The sequence below is a fragment of the Salvelinus fontinalis genome, chromosome 23, assembly GCF_029448725.1.
Source record: "Salvelinus fontinalis isolate EN_2023a chromosome 23, ASM2944872v1, whole genome shotgun sequence".
NCBI lineage: Eukaryota > Metazoa > Chordata > Actinopteri > Salmoniformes > Salmonidae > Salvelinus > Salvelinus fontinalis.
The window spans coordinates 15177821-15197739 of record NC_074687.1 but is presented as its reverse complement, the minus strand read 5'-3'; the positions used below and the strand labels follow the sequence as shown (position 1 = coordinate 15197739).

The following is a 19919-nucleotide window of genomic DNA, read 5'->3' as shown; positions in this document are numbered from 1 at the left end:
TAAAGAGTGGAGGACAGAGGAGCCTCTTAAAGAAGAAGTTACAGGTCTGTGAGAGCCAGACATCTTGCTTGTTTGTAGGTGACCAAATACTTATTTTCCACCATAATTTGCAAATAAATTCATAAAAAATCCTACAATGTGATTTTCTGGATTTTTCCCCCTCATTTTGTCTGTCATAGTTGAAGTGTACCTATGATGAAAATTAGAGGCCTCTCTCATCTTTTTAAGTGGGAGAACTTGCACAATTGGTGGCTGACTAAATACTTTTTTGCCCCACTGTATATACACTGCTCAAAAAAATAAAGGGAGGTCATTTTGCAGGGCGCTGGCAGTGCACCTCCTTGCACAAAGGCGGAGGTAGCGGTCCTGCTGCTGGATTGTTGCCCTCCTACGGCCTCCTCCACGTCTCCTGATGTACTGGCCTGTCTCCTGGTAGCGCCTCCATGCTCTGGACACTACGCTGACAGACACAGCAAACCTTTTTGCCACAGCTCGCATTGATGTGCCATCCTGGATGAACTGCACTACCTGAGCCACTTGTGTGGGTTGTAGACTCCGTCTCATGCTACCACTAGAGTGAGAGCACCGCCAACATTCAAAAGTGACCAAAACATCAGCCAGGAAGCATAGGAACTGAGAAGTGGTCTGTGGTCACCACCTGCAGAATCACTCCTTTTTTGGGGGTGTCTTGCTAATTGCCTATAATTTCCACCTTTTGTCTATTCCATTTGCACAACAGCATGTGAAATTTATTGTCAATCAGTGTTGCTTCCTAAGTGGACAGTTTGATTTCACAGAAGTGTGATTGACTTGGAGTTACATTGTGTTGTTTAAGTGTTCCCTTTATTTTTTTGAGCAGTGTATATAAACTCCATATGCACTTTATCAAAGGCCTTTTCAAAGTCAGCTATGAATACCAGGCCTGTATTCCCAGATATTTCATAGTTTTCCATCGCCCCCCCATTCTTATCGACGGGGCTGTAGTGGAGCAGGTTGAGAGCTTCAAGTCCACATCACCAACAAACTAACATGGTCCAAGCACACCAAGACAGTCGTGAAGTGGGCACAACAAAACCTATTCTCCCTCAGGAGACTGAAAAGATTTGACATGGGTTCTCAGATCTTCAAAAAGTTCTACAGCTCCACCATCGAGAGCATCCTGACTGGTTGCATCACTGTCTCTTAATGGTAACTGCTCGGCCTCCGACCGCAAGGCACTACACAGGGTAGTGCGTACGGCCCAGTACATCACTGGGGCCAAGCTTCCTGCCATCCAGGAGCTCTATACCTGGCGGTGTCAGAGTTGGGCCCTAAAAATTGCCAAAGACTCCAGCCACCCTAGTCATAGACTGTTCTCTCTGCTACCAGATGGCAAGCGGTACCGGAGCGCCAAGTCTAGGTCCAAGAGGCTTCTAAACCGCTTCTACCCCCAAGCCATACGACTCATGAACATCTAATCAAATGGCTACCCAGACTATTTACATTGCCCCCCCCTCCCACCCCCCCTCTTCTACGCTGCTGCTACTCTCTGTTTATTATCTATGCATAGTCACTTTAATAACTCTACCTACATTTACATATTACCTCAATTGCCTCGACACCGGTGCCCCCGCACATTGACACTGTATCGGTACCCCCTGTATATAGCCTCGCTATTGTTATTTTACTGCTGCTCTTTAATTATTTTCTACTTTTAGCTCTTACTTTTTTTTAGGTATTTTCTTAAAACTGCATTGTTGGTTAGGGGCTTGTAAGTAAGCGTTTCACTGTATGGTCTACACCTGTTGTATTTGGCGCATGTGACAAGTAACATTTCATTTGATTTCCAGTATGTCACGCCCTGACCTTAGAGATCCTTTTTATGTCTCTATTTTGGTTTGGTCAGGGCGTGAGTTGGGGTGGGCATTCTATGTTTTGTGTTTCTATGATTTTCTATTTCTATGTTTTGGTTTGTATGTATGGTTTGTATTGTACCTATGTATGGTTCTCAATCAGGGACAGCTGTCTATCGTTGTCTCTGATTGGGAACCATACTTAGGTAGCCTTTTTTCCCACCTGTCTTTGTGGGAAGTTGACTTTTGTTTAGGGCACATAGCCTTTAGCTTCACGGTTTGTTTTTGTAGTGTTTGTTGTTTTGTTCGGCGGTTTTTTCCAAATAAAGAGAAAATGTACGCTCACCACTCTGCACCTTGGTCCTCATCTTTCAACGGCCGTGACACAGTACTTGTCTTATATTGTCTCCAATGTATCGTCCATGTAAAAAACCTGTCTGATTAGGATGAATAATATCCGACAATACCTTTTTAATTCTATGCGCTAACCATTTTGCTTACCCTATAACTTATTGTATATTGTGCAATCTTGCAGATGATATAGGTTACTTTTTGTGCAAGATAACGTGTGTGACTCTATCGTGAGAAGCTCTCTTTTACCACTCCAGTATAATTGAATAGAGGAAACGTGCTTCTGCTTGGCGTGCCATGCTAATTTGAAAACAATTAAGTTGTTCTGCGTGCTGCTCTCTGTTGTGCTGTAATTATATGAAGGCAAGACAAGCAGACGTCAAGGATATGATTAGGATGAATCTGTTCACAGAGAAAAGTACAGTGCAGGGTGCACCCTTGAAATAATTCTTGGTAGGGGAGTGAAGTGCTGTTTTAATATGGTGACATTTATTAGATTCTATTTCTATTCAGTTTACATAATGTTGTTTACTCACTGTGTATGTATACTGTATTCTGGACATAGCTTATCCTAATATACCTACTACTGTACACACCATCTTCTTTTCCAAATGATATACACTCCACGTATTTATATTCTGGATTCTAACCCATGCTCACTGTATCTACACTGGATTGTTATTTCTTGATTTCTTGTTTAGATTTTTGGGATTATTTGTGTATTTGCATTGTGTTTTCTAGGCATTCTACTGCATTGTTGGAGCTAGTAACATAAGCATTTCATTGCACCTGCTATAACACCTGAAAATATGTGTACGCGACCAATACACTTTGATTTGATTTTGGAAAAATGTGATAATTCATTGCGGTGGTATTTCTAATAGTTTCAGTGAGACTATTTCTGAGTGGAATCAATCTGTAAGGTAGCACTGAGAACAGTAAGTGGACATTTCCTTTTTCTCTATTGGACCATGCTCTTGTCCAGCTTCTGTCATTATTTTGAGATATGTGTAAAACCCCCTCTCTCACAACTGTAAGATCATCTGTCCTGTGGCGGTTTGATCAGATTTAGGGCAAATGTACAGTACTGATCCCAGCCCAAGCCTTCCATCTACACTATCTCTCTATACTTATCTGCCCTATCTTTCTATTCTTCCCTCTGTCCCACTAATCAGCCATGACGCCTCTTTTGCTTCACAAACAATCATATTTTCATCAGAGCTCTCCTGCCCTCCTTCCTTCTGCCAGGGAGAGTGAGAGCAGACGGTAGTGGAATGGGGGAGTGAGACATTGTAGCAGGCGATGCTACCACTGCTACCGATCTGTTTTATTTCATTACTACTGCACCTTTGTGATTGATAAAGGAACTGACGCAAGCACCAGGACATTTATCTATTGAATCTATTCTATAGCGCCGATGCTCTGCTTCCCTGGCTGCAGCAGCTGTCTGTAGTGTCTAATAGTCTCTCTCAGTGTGGTGCCCCTGAATGATTTCTAGGTGGGCTTGATAATTATGTCATAAGCAGCTGACACTAATTGTACATCCCTAGCATCTCTCAATGGATCTGCCTGGACAAATGGAGCGGATGTGATGTGAGATCCATAGAGGATACTGCTGCTACAGCTTCTGATGAGCATCTACTGGCCACATCATGTTACACTGGATCTGGATGTGAGCAAATGCAACTGAACTCCTCTTGATGAGAAAGGAATCTCTGCCTCTGCGAGGTGGAGACGCTCGCTACTGCCTAGCTCTGGTCTCTCTGCTCCACTCCTCTCTGAGAGTGATGAGAGTACAAGAGAGAGACGGGGAGAGAGAGAGAGAGAGGTAAAGAGAAAGAGAGAGAGGTACTAGAGAGAGAAAAACAGAGAGAGAGGGCGAGAGAACAGATAGATAAACAGAGAGAGAGCGGTACTAGAGGCAGACAGAGAGAGAGAAACAGAGCGAGAGGTACTCTAGAGAGAGATTGAACCATCTGACAGTCAGACAATGAATGTCAGTGTGTAGTGGAGAGTGGTTCATTTCTGCCTGCCTGACAGTGTTGCACTGTGTGAAGCAGCTGTCTCTTTTTCTGCTCTGATACTCTAATAGGCCAATAAGCGCAGTAATGCAGAAGCTGTAGAGAGGAAAGAAGAGACACAAGCCTCTCATGACTACAGTACAGGGATGATGCTTTGAGGACCAGACTGAGAAGTGCTCTGAGGATTCAGGGTTTCAGACTGCATCGTGCAGACCGAGAGAGAGCTGCTGTGCTGTACATACCTGAGATACTGCAGTTAATCGCTGCACCTTTACAACACATTCAGCATGGATCTGGATGAACTGTGTACTTACACAGATGGCATGGACAGCAGCTCCCTAAAGTACCCAAAGACTGAGCAGACTGAGAAAATGTGGATGCGACTCAAGGGAATGTAAGTTTCTTTTCTTCTTCTTATCCTTCCTTTTCTTTTTCATCTTTCATCCCTCCTCAGCGAGGAGCTGACCATGAGACGTGATCTGTCAGGGTGGTTGAACGAGTGAGATGCTTTCAAGCTCTTGTGTAGAAATGTTTATTTGTTATAAGAACTGATGCAGTGTTTAACGCCAGTTCTGACGCGTTGCTGCAGTATCTTTGTATTCCATCACTATACTGTATATCGAAGCAGGTTCATTGGTATTCTTATGTGTACATATTTGTTTTGTAAACAGTACATTACAGTGCGTATAAATTACTACTGTAGGTTTGAGAGGATTGTGTACATTATATGATTTCAGTGAATGTATGTACTGTAGGTACACTAAATGACCAAAAGTATGTGGACACCTGCTCGTCAAACATCTCATTCATATATCATGGGCATTAATATGGAGTTGGTCCACCCCTTTGCTGCTATAACAGCCTACACTACTCTGGGAGGCTTTCCACTAGATGTTGGAACATTGCTGCGGGAACTTGCTTCCATTACAGCCACAATAGCATTAGGGAGGTCGGGCACTGATTTTGGGCGATTAGGCCTGGCTCGCAGTCGGCATTCCGATTCATCCCAAAGGTGTTCAATGGAGTTGAGGTCAGGGATCTGTGCAGGCCAGTCAAGTTCCCCACTTCCACATTGATCTCGACAAACCATTTCTGTATGGACCTCACTTTGTGCACGGGGGCATTGACATGCTGAAACAGGAAAGGGTCTTCCGCCAACTGTTGCCACAAAGTTGGAAGCACAGAATCCCTCTAGAACATAATTGTATGCTGTAGCGTCACTGGAACTAAGAGGCCTAGCCCGACCCATGAAAAACAGCCCCAGACCATTATTCCTCATCCACCAAACTTTACAGTTGGCATTATGCATTCGGGCAGGTAGCGTTCTCCTAGCATCTACCAAACCCAGATTCGTCTGTCGGACTGCCAGATGGTGAAGCGTGATTCATCACTCCAGAGAACGCGTTTCCACTGCTCCAGAGTCCAATGGCGGCGATCTTTACACCATTCCAGCCGACGCTTGGCATTGCACATAATGACCTTAGGCTTGTGTGCAGCTGCTCGGGCCATGGAAACCCATTTTCATGAAGCTCCCGACTAACAATTCTTGTGCTGACGTTGCTTCCAGAGGTAGTTTGGAACTCGGTAGTGAGTGTTGCAACCAAGAACAGAAGATTTTTACGCACTACGCGCTTCAGCACTCTGTGGTCACATTCTGTGAGCTTGTGTGGCCTACCACTTAGCGGCTGAGCCATTGTTGCTCCTAGACATTTCTACCTCACAATAGCAGCACTTGCCGTTGACCGGGGAAGCTCTAGCAGGGCAGAAATTTGACGAATTGACTTGTTGTAAAGGTGGCATCCTATGGCGGTGCCACACTGAAAGTCACTGAGCTCTTCAGTAAGGCCATTCTACTACCAATGTTTGTCTATGGAGATTGCATGGCTGTATGCTTGATTTTATACACCTACCAGCAATGGGTGTGGCTGAAATTGCCGAATCCACTAATTTGAAGGGGTGTCCACATACTTTTGTAAATATAGTGTATGTATTTAGCGTGTGTGTATACGTACAGTACCAGTCAAAGGTTTGGACACACCTACTCATTCAAAGGTTTTTCTTTATTCGTACTATTTTCTACATTGTAGAATAATAGGGAAGACATAAAAACTATGAAATAACACATATGGAATGATGTAGTAACCAAAAAAGTGTTCAACAAATCAAAATATATTTGAGATTCTTCAAAGTAGCCATCCTTTGCCTTGATGACAGCTTTGCACACTTGGCATTCTCTCAACCAGCTTCATGAGGTATTCACCTGGAATTTATTTAAATTAACAGGTGAGCCTTGTCAAAAGTTATTTATTTCCTTCTTAATGCATTTGAGCCAATCAGACAAGGTAAGGGTGGTATACAGAAGAGCCCTATTTGGCAAAAACAAAGTCCATGTTATGGCAAGAACAGCTCAAATAAGCAAAGAGAACAACAGTCCATCATTACTTGAAGACATGAAGGTCAGTCAATACGGAAAATTGCAAGAACTTTGAAAGTTTCTTCAAGTGCAGTTGCAAAATCAAACGCTATGATGAAACTGGCTCTTGCGAGGACCGCCACAGGAAAGGAAGACCCAGAGTTACCTCTGCTGCAGAGGATAAGTTCATTAGAGTTAACTGCACCTCAGATTGTAGCCCAAATAAATGCTTCACAGAGTTCAAGTAACGGACACATCTCAACATCAACTGTTCAGAGGAGACTGCGTGATTCAGGCCTTCATGGTCGAAATGCTGTCAAGAAACCACTTCTAAAGGACACCAATAATAAGAAGAGACTTGCTTGGGCCAGGAAACACAAGCAATGGACATTAGACCGGTGGAAATCTGTCATTTGGTCTGGTGAGTCCAAATTTGAGATGCAGAGTAGGTGAACAGATGATCTCTGCATATGTGTGGTTCCTACCGCGAAGCATGGAGGAGGAGGTGTGATGGTGTGGGGATGCTTTGCTGGTGACACCGTCAGTGACTTCTTTAGAATTCAAGTCACACTTAACCTGCATGGCTACCACAGCATTCTGCAGCAATACGCCATCCCATCTGGTTTGTGCTTAGCGGGACAATCATTTGTTTTTCAACAGGACAATGACCCAATACACACCTCTAGGCTAGGTAAGGGCTATTTGAACTAGAAGGAGAGTGGTGGTGCTGCATCAGATGACCTGGCCTCCACAATCACCTGACCTCAACCCAATTGAGATGGTTTGGGATGAGTTGGACCTCAGAGTGAAGGAAAAGCAGCCACCAAGTGTTCAGCATATGTGGGAACTTCTTCAAGACTGTTGGAAAAGCATTCCTTATGATGCTGGTTGAGAGAATGCCATGGGTGTGCAAAGCTGTCATCAAGGTGAAGGGTGGCTACTTTGAAGAATCTAAAATATATTTTGATTTGTTTAACACTTTTTTGGGTTATTACATTATTCAATATGTGTTCTTGCATTTCATAGTTTAGATGTCTTCACTATTATTCTAAAATGTAGAACATTTGTAAAAATAAATAAAACCCCTTGAATGCGTCGGTGTGTCCAAACTTTTGACTGGTACTTACTGTAAGCCGATATCAGTATTTGTATTTACCTACTGTTTTTACAGTACATGAATGAACAAATGAATTAAAGATTTAATGGAAGTAATAATGGTATAATATGTGTTCTTCAGCAGTTCTATTTTTTACCTTATGATCAATATGTTACAACATAAGATTGATTAAGCTAAATACAGCTGGCACTATGATTACACTAATTTGCAGTTGGATAATATATATTTTTCACAGTTTACAACAAATGAATGGGTCGATTATATAGCTGTTAAACTTGTATCTGACAAACGTGTCGCAGTAGTAGCAAACTGTTTATCACTGAAGCTTGTCTAAGCTCATTATGTATTCAATAGTTCATTATAATGTGCACTCACAGTACACATGTTTTCGCCCACACACACAATCCACCGCTGAAATCCCTGATCACATAGTCCTCAATCACACACTGTCCCCTGAGCATCTCCTCTCTACGCACGCATGCACGCACACACACACAGAGTTGGGCGTAACGGATTACATGTAATCCGTTACAAGTATGGGATTACAAAAAGACGGTAACTGTAATCCGTTGTGTTGCAAGCAAAAATATTGCAATCAGATTACAGATACTTTGAAAAACTAGATTATTATTTAAAGGATTACTTTTAAATTCAGAAAGGATGTTTGCGAAAAAAATTTTTTGACACTTCACTGTTTTCTCAATGATGTTCAAATCAGCATTGAACAATAGCGCAAATAAAACATTTTTGCATCTGAGCGAGTCTGACCACAAGTCAGAGACCACTATGATGACGCACCAAATGCGGGGAAAGAGCAGGAATGGGCTTTTGTAGGCTATGGTCCAAGCTATGTCTTCCAATGGTGCGACTGCTGTCGGCATCCAAAGATTATCCAAATTGAATAAACTCTTGGAGGTAAGGATGACAGCAGTGGTGTAGTCTACGGCGATACAGATATCACTTATTATTGATATCTACATAGCACATTGATGTGAGTCACACTGCTGCTCTCTCATTTAGCTATTTGCGGTTTACGGATTGTGGTTGTTCACAAATCTAAATGTATATTTGAACCCAATAATAGTTGAATTCAAGAAGTTTATGCTGCCTATCAATCATTGTTTTTGAAACCAGTGGACAGCAAGTAACAAGTAGCAACAGCTGCATAGTGTGGATCCCAGCCTTTGGAATAAACATAGGGCTTTTATTCCTCAATCTAATTCATGCTGATAAAAATACATCCATAGGCCTAATAGGCCTTTAATTTCCAAGAAGGCGTAGCAGTCAGACGTGTGTTTGTCTTGTCTTGTCCCGCGTAAATAGTCCTCGTATTTTTTGTATACATTTCGTATATATTTTAATTTCACTTTCCATCTTGGAACTGAATATACATTCCCGCAACCCGCCTCACCCAATGTGGTACGGATCTGCTATTTTTTTATACTTTAGAACCGTAACCCCAATCAGAAGCTAGCCAGATTACTAGCTAGTAGTCAGTTAGCCACTGCTGCGGTCTTCGCCCTTAACTCGGACACCAGCCAGCTTCAGCTCGGGCCAATACCTGCCAGTCTGCAGGCGCGATATTTACCCAGAGCATATAGGACTGCTTTTTCTCTACCACATCACCGGATTCCTGATGCAAGCTCTGGACAATTACACCGGATCATCGTCGCTAGCTAGCTGCAACCAAGTGGCTACTACTGGCTAATACCTCTGTCCCGAAACAAGCACCAGTTAGCCTTGAGCTAGCCTCGAGCTAGGCCCATCTGCCGGCTAGCCGAAGAGGCCTACCAGCGAATTCTTGGGCTACAATACCTCTTTTCCCAATTGGACTGGACCCTTTATTGCCGACACGGAGCCCCACCGATCCATCACGACTGGTCTGCCGACGTAATTGTCCGAGGTGGTTTCAACAGGCTTTTCCATTGCGACGTTTCTGAATACCCATCTGTTAATTATTAGCTGTCTTATCAGCTGCTATTTAAATAAATATACCGGACAATTTTTATTTTAATTTTTTTCCTGGGTCACTATATCTATTTTGCCAATTGGATCGATCCCCTCTACCACACGGAACCCCACTAATCTACCGACGGAAACGAACGAGGTGAAGAAAAAAAAAAAAAAAAAAAAAAAAAAACAGACCTCCATCCTATGTTATCTTGCTACCGATAGCCAGCTACCCGGCCAGCTGTCTGGATCGCCGTGCCCCCAACCAACCTCTACTCACTGGACCCTTATGATCACTCGATTAAGCATGCCTCTCCTTAATGTAAATATGCCTTGTCCATTGCTGTTCTGGTTAGTGTTTATTGGCTTATTTCACTGTAGAGCCTCTAGCCCTGCTCACTATATATCCAACCTCTCAGTTCCACCACCCACATATGCGATGACATCACCTGGTTTCAATGATGTTTCTAGAGACTATATCTCTCTCATCATCACCCATTACCTAGGTTTACCTCCACTGTATTCACATCCTACCATACGTTTGTCTGTACATTATTCCTTGAAGCTATTTTATCGCCCCCAGAAACTTCCTTTTACTCTCTGTTCTAGACGTTCCAAACGACCAATTCTCATAGCTTTTAGCCGTACCCTTATCCTACTCCTCCTCTGTTCCTCTGGTGATGTAGAGGTGAATCCAGGCCCTGCAGTACCTAGCTCCACTCCTATTCCCCAGGCGCTCTCTTTTGATGACTTCTGTAACCGTAATAGCCTTGGTTTCATGCATGTTAACATTAGAAGCCTCCTCCCTAAGTTTGTTTTGTTCACTGCTTTAGCACACTCTGCCAACCCAGATGTTTTAGCCGTGTCTGAATCCTGGCTTAGGAAGACCACCAAAAATTCTGACATTTTCATCCCTAACTACAAGATTTTCAGACAAGATAGAACGGCCAAAGGGGGCGGTGTTGCAATCTACTGCAAGGATTGCCTGCAGAGTTCTGTTTTACTATCCAGGTCTGTTCCGAAACAATTTGAACTCCTACTTTTAAAAATCCACCTCTCTAAAAACAAGTCTCTCACTGTTGCCGCCTGCTATAGACCACCCTCTGCCCCCAGCTGTGCTCTGGACACCATATGTGAACTGATTGCCCCCCATCTATCTTCAGAGCTTGTGCTGCTAGGCGACCTAAATTGGAACATGCTTAACACCCCAGCCATCCTACAATCTAAGCTTGATGCCCTCAATCTCACACAAATTATCAATGAACCTACCAGGTATCACCCCAATTCCGTAAACACGGGTACCCTCATAGACATCATCCTAACCAACTTGCCCTCCAAATACACCTCTGCTGTTTTCAACCAAGATCTCAGCGATCACTGCCTCATTGCCTGTATCCGTAATGGGTCAGCGATCAAACGACCTCCACTCATCACTGTCAAACGCTCCCTGAAACACTTCAGCGAGCAGGCCTTTCTAATCGACCTGGCCGAGGTATCCTGGAAGGATATTGATCTCATCCCGTCAGTAGAGGATGCCTGGATATTTTTTTTAAATGCCTTCCTCACCATCTTGAATAAGCATGCCCCATTCAAGAAATTTAGAACCAGGAACAGATATAGCCCTTGGTTCTCTCCTGACCTGACTGCCCTTAACCAACAGAAAATCATCCTATGGCGTTCTGCATTAGCATCGAACAGCCCTCGTGATATGCAACTTTTCAGGGAAGCTAGAAACCAGTATACACAGGCAGTTAGAAAAGCCAAGGCTAGCTTTTTCAAGCAGAAATTTGCTTCCTGCAACACAAACTCAAAAAAGTTCTGGGACACTGTAAAGTCCATGGAGAATAAGAACACCTCCTCCCAGCTTCCAACTGCACTGAAGATAGGAAATACTGTCACAACGACAAATCCATTATAATTGAGAATTTCAATAAGCATTTTTCTACGGCTGGTCATGCTTTCCACCTGGCTACCCCTACCCCGGTCAACAGCACTGCCCTCCCCTCTGCTACTCGCCCAAGCCTTCCCCATTTCTCTTTCTCCCAAATACAGTCAGCTGATGTTCTGAAAGAGCTGCAAAATCTGGACCCTTACAAATCAGCCGGGCTAGATAATCTGGACCCTTTCTTTCTAAAACTATCTGCTGAAATTGTTGCCACCCCTATTACCAGCCTTTTCAACCTCTCTTTCGTGTCGTCTGAGATTCCCAAAGATTGGAAAGCAGCTGCGGTTATCCCCCTCTTCAAAGGGGGAGACACTCTAGACCCAAACTGCTACAGACCTATATCTATCCTACCCTGCCTTTCTAAGGTCTTCGAAAGCCAAGTCAACAAACAGATTACCGACCATCTCGAATCCCACCATACCTTCTCCGCTATGCAATCTGGTTTCAGAGCTGGTCATGGGCGCACCTCAGCCACGCTCAAGGTCATAAACGATATCTTAACCGCTATCGATAGGAAACAGTACTGTGCAGCCATATTCATTGACCTGGCCAAGGCTTTTGACTCTGTCAATCACCACATCCTCATCGGCAGACTCGACAGCCTTGGTTTCTCTAATGATTGCCTCGCCTGGTTCACCAACTACTTCTCTGATCGAGTTCAGTGTGTCAAATCGGAGGGTCTGTTGTCCGGACCTCTGGCAGTCTCTATGGGGGTGCCACAGGGTTCAATTCTTGGACCGACTCTCTTCTCTGTATACATCAATGATGTCGCTCTTGCTGCTGGTGAGTCTCTGATCCACCTCTACGCAGACGACACTATTCTGTATACTTCTGGCCCTTCTCCTGACACTGTGTTAACAACCCTCCAGGCGAGCTTCAATGCCATACAACTCTCCTTCCGTGGCCTCCAATTGCTCTTAAATACAAGTAAAACTAAAGGCATGCTCTTCAACCGATCGCTGCCTGCACCTGCCCGCCTGTCCAGCATCACTACTCTGGACGGCTCTGACTTAGAATATGTGGACAACTACAAATACCTAGGTGTCTGGTTAGACTGTAAACTCTCCTTCCAGACTCACATCAAACATCTCCAATCCAAAGTTAAATCTAGAATTGGCTTCCTATTCCGCAACAAAGCATCCTTCACTCATGCTGCCAAACATACCCTTGTAAAACTGACCATCCTACCAATCCTCGACTTCGGTGATGTCATTTACAAAATAGCCTCCAAAACCCTACTCAATAAATTTGGATGCAGTCTATCACAGTGCCATCCGTTTTGTCACCAAAGCCCCATATACTACCCACCACTGCGACCTGTACGCTCTCGTTGGCTGGCCCTCGCTTCACACTCGTCGCCAAACCCACTGGCTCCAGGTCATCTACAAGACCCTGCTAGGTAAAGTCCCCCCTTATCTCAGCTCGCTGGTCACCATAGCAACGCCCACCCGTAGCACGCGCTCCAGCAGGTATATCTCTCTGGTCACCCCCAAAACCAATTCTTCCTTTGGCCGCCTCTCCTTCCAGTTCTCTGCTGCCAATGACTGGAACGAACTACAAAAATCTCTGAAACTGGAAACACTTATCTCCCTCACTAGCTTTAAGCACCAGCTGTCAGAGCAGCTCATAGATTACTGCACCTGTACATAGCCCATCTATAATTTAGCCCAAACAACTACCTCTTTACCTACTGTATTTATTTATTTTGCTCCTTTGCACCCCATTATTTCTATCTCTACTTTGCACCTTCTTCCACTGCAAACCAACCATTCCAGTGTTATTTTTTTACTTGCTATATTGTATTTACTTCGCCACCATGGCCTTTTTATATATATTTTTTATTTTTTTTAATTTATATATATATTTTGTTTGCCTTCACCTCCCTTATCTCACCTCACTTGCTCATATTGTATATAGACTTATTTTCACTGTATTATTGACTGTATGTTTGTTTTACTCCATGTGTAACTATGTGTTGTTGTATGTGTCGAACTGCTTTGCTTTATCTTGGCCAGGTCGCAATTGTAAATGAGAACGTGTTCTCAATTTGCCTACCTGGTTAAATAAAGGTGAAAAAAAAAAAATTTAAAAAAAAATACAAATAATGGACACATGCTCAAATTCGCACACTTTTGATTGACTTAAATGGGCAATCTGTAGTTGCTACATTAATTTTTGGACTTATAAATGATATATATTAATGTAAAGATATACTTTAATCGTATTATTATATGTAGTAGAAAGCAATGGGTTAGAAGAAGCCTACATAACCAACCCATAAAGTAAAATGTAACATCCATATATGGCCAGTTATGTATTTTTGTCTTCTTCTAATGCCTCTTAAAGGGAAAGTAATCTAAAAGTAACTGAATGTAATCAGATTACGTTACTGAGTTTGGGTTGTTCAAAAGTTACATTACTGTTTACAATTTTGTAACTAGTATCTAACGGATTACATTTAGAAAGTAACCTACCCTACACACACACACACACACACACACACACACACACACACACACACACACACACACACACACACACACACACACACACACACACACACACACACACACACACACACACACACACACACACACACACACCCTGCTCTCAATGTAATCCCCTGAATACCTGTGGCTCACTGGTGTAGGAGACAGACAGTTATGTTGCTATGGAGCAGAGCGGGGGAGGAGAGGGGTTTTAAGAGGAGGGGATGGGAGAGAAGAGGATAGGATTGGAGATAGATGAGAGGAGGGGAGGGGGACGAGAATAAAATAGCGTTCTAGAGGATAGGAGAGGAAGGAAAGGAGAAGAGAAAAGTAAAGAGAATAGGATAGGATAGGAGAAGTAGAGGAGGGAGAGGATATAAAGGGAGGAGAGGAGTAGAGGAGGAGAGGATAGAAAGGGAGAGGAGAGCAGAGGGGAAGAAAGGAAAGAAGAGGAGGGGATACTAGAGAGGGGAGCAGAGGAGAGGAGAGCAGAGGAAAGAGTGGAGAGGAGAGTAGGGGTAACAGCGGGTAGAGCAGAGCAGATACCTGTATATCCTCTTTAGGCGGGCTGATCTAAGTCAACACAGCTGGGGTAAGCGGTGATCGCTCACTGGCTGGCTGATTGACGGACTGACTGGCTGCCTGATCTCAGATATTAAAATCTCTGCTCCAGCATTATAATCACCTCAGCTCACAAAGAGCAACACACTAATCTGTGAACTAGCTTTACTCTGAACTATTTTACATGCTTCCAATGCATTGTAATGTCATCATAGTACAATAGCTGTAAGTAAAGTGTTACCTTATTATAATAATATTAATAATAATATTTTTTGGGGTGGTAGATCATCTTTAATATTGCGGATAGATTGTAGTTTCCATCAATATAATTGTCTGCATCATTTCCTATCCCCCATATATTTTTTGGGTAAATATATATATTTATACATACACGCACGCACGCACGCACGCACGCACGCACGCACGCACGCACGCACGCACACACACACACACACACACACACACACACACACACACACACACACACACACACACACACACACACACACACACACACACATTGTATAGTCAGGACTCTCCACTGAGCACTTCTCCCCTCCCTGAAATGACATGATGTCACACTGAGCATCTGTATAGGAATAGGCCACATACAGGGCTACATGTCAATCTAACAGTCTAGGGAAAATTTATTTAAAAAATGATTGAGCTAAATTGGAGTGATTTTGCTCTTTTCTCATAACTTTTCTTGTTGAAGCTGTCTCTTGTCTTAATGCTTTAAAGTACAATTTCAAGCACTTTTTATAAAATCTGAAAAAAACATTTTGTGTGATGCATAATTTACTGCTGTTGAAATAATTGCTGTGAGTGTGATAATTCCAGTGATTCTTTTGCAACATTCCTCCTCTTCACTGGATCTTCACACCAGATTAAACACCCTGGTGAAGAAGTGTGTGTGTGTGTGTGTGTGTGTGTGTGTGTGTGTGTGTGTGTGTGTGTGTGTGTGTGTGTGTGTGTGTGTGTGTGTGTGTGTGTGTGTGTGTGTGTGTGTGTGTGTGTGTGTGTGTGTTTGTGTGTGTGTGTGTGTGTTCTCCACTACCCTATAGTTAGATGGAGATGACTGACTGGAGAGGAGAGAGAAAACATAAATGTACATGACTAATCTGAATCTCCAAGACCAGACTGCTCCAGAGCAGAAACATACTCATTATTTATATCTGGCTAAGTCTCAAATGGCACGCTGTTCCCTATATAGAGCACTACTTTTGACCAGGACCCATAGGGGGATCTGTTTAAAAGTAGTACACTATGCAGGGAATGGGGTGCTATTTGGGACACAGCTCAGAGCGATGACGTACCTTGTATGGCCTACTAATCTAATGTACACCCCTCATCTTTTTTTTCAGGCAGAAGTACAAAAACACGTCTCAAAGGTATGTCACATGGTATCTCTCTCTCTCTCTCTCTCTCTCTCTCTCTCTCTCTCTCTCTCTCTCTCTCTCTCTCTCTCTCTCTCTCTCTCTCTCTCTCTCTCTCTCTCTCTCCCCCTCTCTCTCTCTATATATATATATATGTATATATATATATATATATATATATATATATATATATATATATATATATATATATACTGCTCAAAAAAATAAAGGGAACACTAAAATAACACATCCTAGATCTGAATGAATGAAATATTCTTATTAAATACTTTTTTCTTTACATAGTTGAATGTGCTGAAAACAAAATCACACAAAAATTATCAATGGAAATCAAATGTATCAACCCATGGAGGTCTGGATTTGGAGTCACACTCAAAATTAAAGTGGAAAACCACACTACAGGCTGATCCAACTTTGATGTAATGTCCTTAGAACGAGTCAAAATTTGGCTCAGTAGTGTGTGTGGCCTCCACGTGCCTGTATGACCTCCCTACAACGCCTGGGCATGCTCCTGATGAGGTGGCGGATGGTCTCCTGAGGGATCTCCTCCCAGACCTGGACTAAAGCATCCGCCAACTCCTGGACAGTCTGTGGTGCAACGTGGCGTTGGTGGATGGAGCGAGACATGATGTCCCATGTGCTCAATTGAATTCAGGTCTGGGGAACGGGCGGGCCAGTCCATAGCATCAAAGCCTTCCTCTTGCAGGAACTGCTGACACACTCCAGCCACATGAGGTCTAGCATTGTCTTGCATTAGGAGGAACCCAGGGCCAACCACACCAGCATATGGTCTCACAAGGGGTCTGAGGATCTCATCTCGGTACTTAATGGCAGTCAGGCTACCTCTGGCGAGCACATGGAGGGCTGTGCGGCCCCCCAAAGAAATGCCACCCCACACCATGACTGACCCACCGCCAAACCGGTCATGCTGGAGGATGTTGCAGGCAGCAGAACGTTCTTCACGGCGTCTCCAGACTCTGTCACGTCTGTCACATGTGCGTGTGAACCTGCTTTCATCTGTGAAAACCAGTGGCGAATTTGCCAATCTTGGTGTTCTCTGGCAAATGCCAAACGTTCTGCACGGTGTTGGGCTGTAAGCACAACCCCAACCTGTGGACGTCGGGCCCTCATACCACCCTCATGGAGTCTGTTTCTGACCGTTTGAGCAGACACATGCACATTTGTGGCGTGCTGGAGGTTATTTTGCAGGGCTCTGGCAGTGCTCCTCCTTGCACAAAGGCGGAGGTAGCGGTCCTGCTGCTGGGTTGTTGCCCTCCTACGGCCTCCTCCACGTCTCCTGATGTACTGGCCTGTCTCCTGGTAGCGCCTGCATGCTCTGAACACTACGCTGACAGACACAGCAAACCTTCTTGCCACAGCTCGCATTGATGTGCCATCCTGGATGAGCTGCACTACCTGAGCCACTTGTGTGGGTTGTAGACTCCGTCTCATGCTACCACTAGAGTGAAAGCACCGCCAGCATTCAAAAGTGACCAAAACATCAGCCAGGAAGCATAGGAACTGAGAAGTGGTCTGTGGTCACCACCTGCAGAACCACTCCTTTATTGGGGGTGTCTTGCTAATTGCCTATAATTTCCACCTTTTGTCTATTCCATTTGCACAACAGCATGTGAAATTTATTGTCAATCAGTGTTGATTCCTAAGTGGACAGTTTGATTTCACAGAAGTGTGATTGACTTGGAGTTATATTGTGTTGTTTAAGTGTTCCCTTTATTTTTTTGAGCAGTATATATATATGTGTGTATATATATATATGCATATATATAGAGAGAGAGAGAGAGAGAGATATGCATATATATATATACAGTGGGGAGAACAAGTATTTGATACACTGCTTATTTTGCAGGTTTTCCTACTTACAAAGCATGTAGAGGTCTGTAATTTTTATCATAGGTAGACTTCAACTGTGAGAGACGGAATCTAAAACAAAAATGCAGAAAATAACATTGTATGATTTTTAATTAAATCATTTGCATAGTATTGCATGACATAAGTATTTGATACATCAGAAAAGCAGAACTTAATATTTGGTACAGAAACCTTTGTTTGCAATTACAGAGATCATACGTTTCCTGTAGTTCTTGACCAGGTTTGCACACACTGCAGCAGGGGTTAAGGCCCACTCCTCCATACAGACGTTCTCCAGATCCTTCAGGTTTCGGGGCTGTCGCTGGGCAATACGGACTTTCAGCTCCCTCCAAAGATTTTCTATTGAGTTCAGGTCTGGAGACTGGCTAGGCCACTCCAGGACCTTGAGATGCTTCTTACGGAGCCACTCCTTAGTTGCCCTGGCTGTGTGTTTTGGGTTGTTGTCATGCTGGAAGACCCAGTCACGACCCATCTTCAATGCTCTTACTGAGGGAAGGAGGTTGTTGGCCAAGATCTCGCGATACATGGCCCCATCCATCCTCCCCTCAATACGGTGCAGTCGTCCTGTCCCCTTTGCAGAAAAGCATCCCCAAAGAATGATGTTTCCACCTCCATGCTTCACGGCTGGGATGGTGTTCTTGGGTTTGTACTCATCCTTCTTCTTCCTCCAAACACGGCGAGTGGAGTTTAGACCAAAAAGCTCTATTTTTGTCTCATCAGACCACATGACCTTCTCCCATTCCTCCTCTGGATCATCCAGATGGTCATTGGCAAACTTCAGACGGGCCTGGACTTGCGCTGGCTTGAGCAGGGGGACCTTGTGTGTGCTGCAGGATTTTAATCCATGACGGCGTAGTGTGTTACTAATGGTTTTCTTTGAGACTGTGGTCCCAGCTCTCTTCAGGTCATTGACCAGGTCCTGCCGTGTAGTTCTGGGCTGATCTCTCACCTTCCTCATGATCATTGATGCCCCACCACGTGAGATCTTGCATGGAACCCCAGACCGAGGGTGATTGACTGTCATCTTGAACTTCTTCCATTTTCTAATAACAGTTGTTGCCTTCTCACCAAGCTGCTTGCCTGTTGTCCTGTAGCCCATCCCAGCCTTGTAGAGGTCTACAATTTAACGCCGATGTCCTTACACAGCTCTCTGGTCTTGGCCATTGTGGAGAGGTTGGAGTCTGCTTGATTGAGTGTGTGGACAGGTGTCTTTTATACAGGTAACGAGTTCAAACAGGTGCAGTTAATACAGGTAATGAGTGGAAAACAGGAGAGCTTCTTAAAGAAAAACTAACATGTCTGTGAGAGCCGGCATTCTTACTGGTTGGTAGATGATCAAATACTTATGTCATGCAATAAAATGCAAATTAATTACTTAAAAATCATACAATGTGATTTTCTGGATTTTTGTTTTAGATTCCGTCTCTCACAGTTGAAGTGTACCTATGATAAAAAATTACAGACCTCTACATGCTTTGTAAGTAGGAAAACCTGCAAAATCGGCAGTGTATCAAATACTTGTTCTCCCCACTGTATATATATATATGTGTGTGTGTATATGTATGTATGTATGTATGTGTATATATATATATATGTACGTGTATATATGTGTATATATGTATGTATATACAGTAGGGCAAAAAAGTATTTAGTCAGCCACCAATTGTGCAAGTTCTCCCACTTAAAAAGATGAGAGAGGCCTGTAATTTTCATCATAGGTACACTTCAACTATGACAGACAAAATGAGAAATTAAAATCCAGAAAATCACATTGTAGGATTTTGAATGAATTTATTTGCAAATTATGGTGGAAAATAAGTATTTGGTCACCTACAAACAAGCAAGATATCTGGCTCTCACAGACCTGTAACTTCTTCTTTAAGAGGCTCCTCTGTCCTCCACTCGTTACCTGTATTAATGGCACCTGTTTGAACTTGTTATCAGTATAAAAGACAC

General features: G+C 43.4%; 1 protein-coding gene across 2 annotated transcripts in view; it reads left to right on the top strand.

The window, feature by feature from the left end:
• Positions 1 to 3683: 3683 nt before the first annotated feature.
• LOC129820891 (dual specificity calcium/calmodulin-dependent 3',5'-cyclic nucleotide phosphodiesterase 1A-like) overlaps positions 3684 to 19919 on the top strand; it is a 66114-nt gene continuing 49878 nt past the window's right edge. For both annotated transcript variants that reach the window (XM_055877972.1, XM_055877971.1), the window contains exons 1-2: positions 3684 to 4598; positions 16044 to 16070. In XM_055877972.1, coding sequence (XP_055733947.1) covers positions 4492 to 4598; positions 16044 to 16070 — 134 coding nt within the window. In that variant the 5' untranslated portion in view covers positions 3684 to 4491. The remainder of the gene's footprint in view (positions 4599 to 16043; positions 16071 to 19919) is intronic.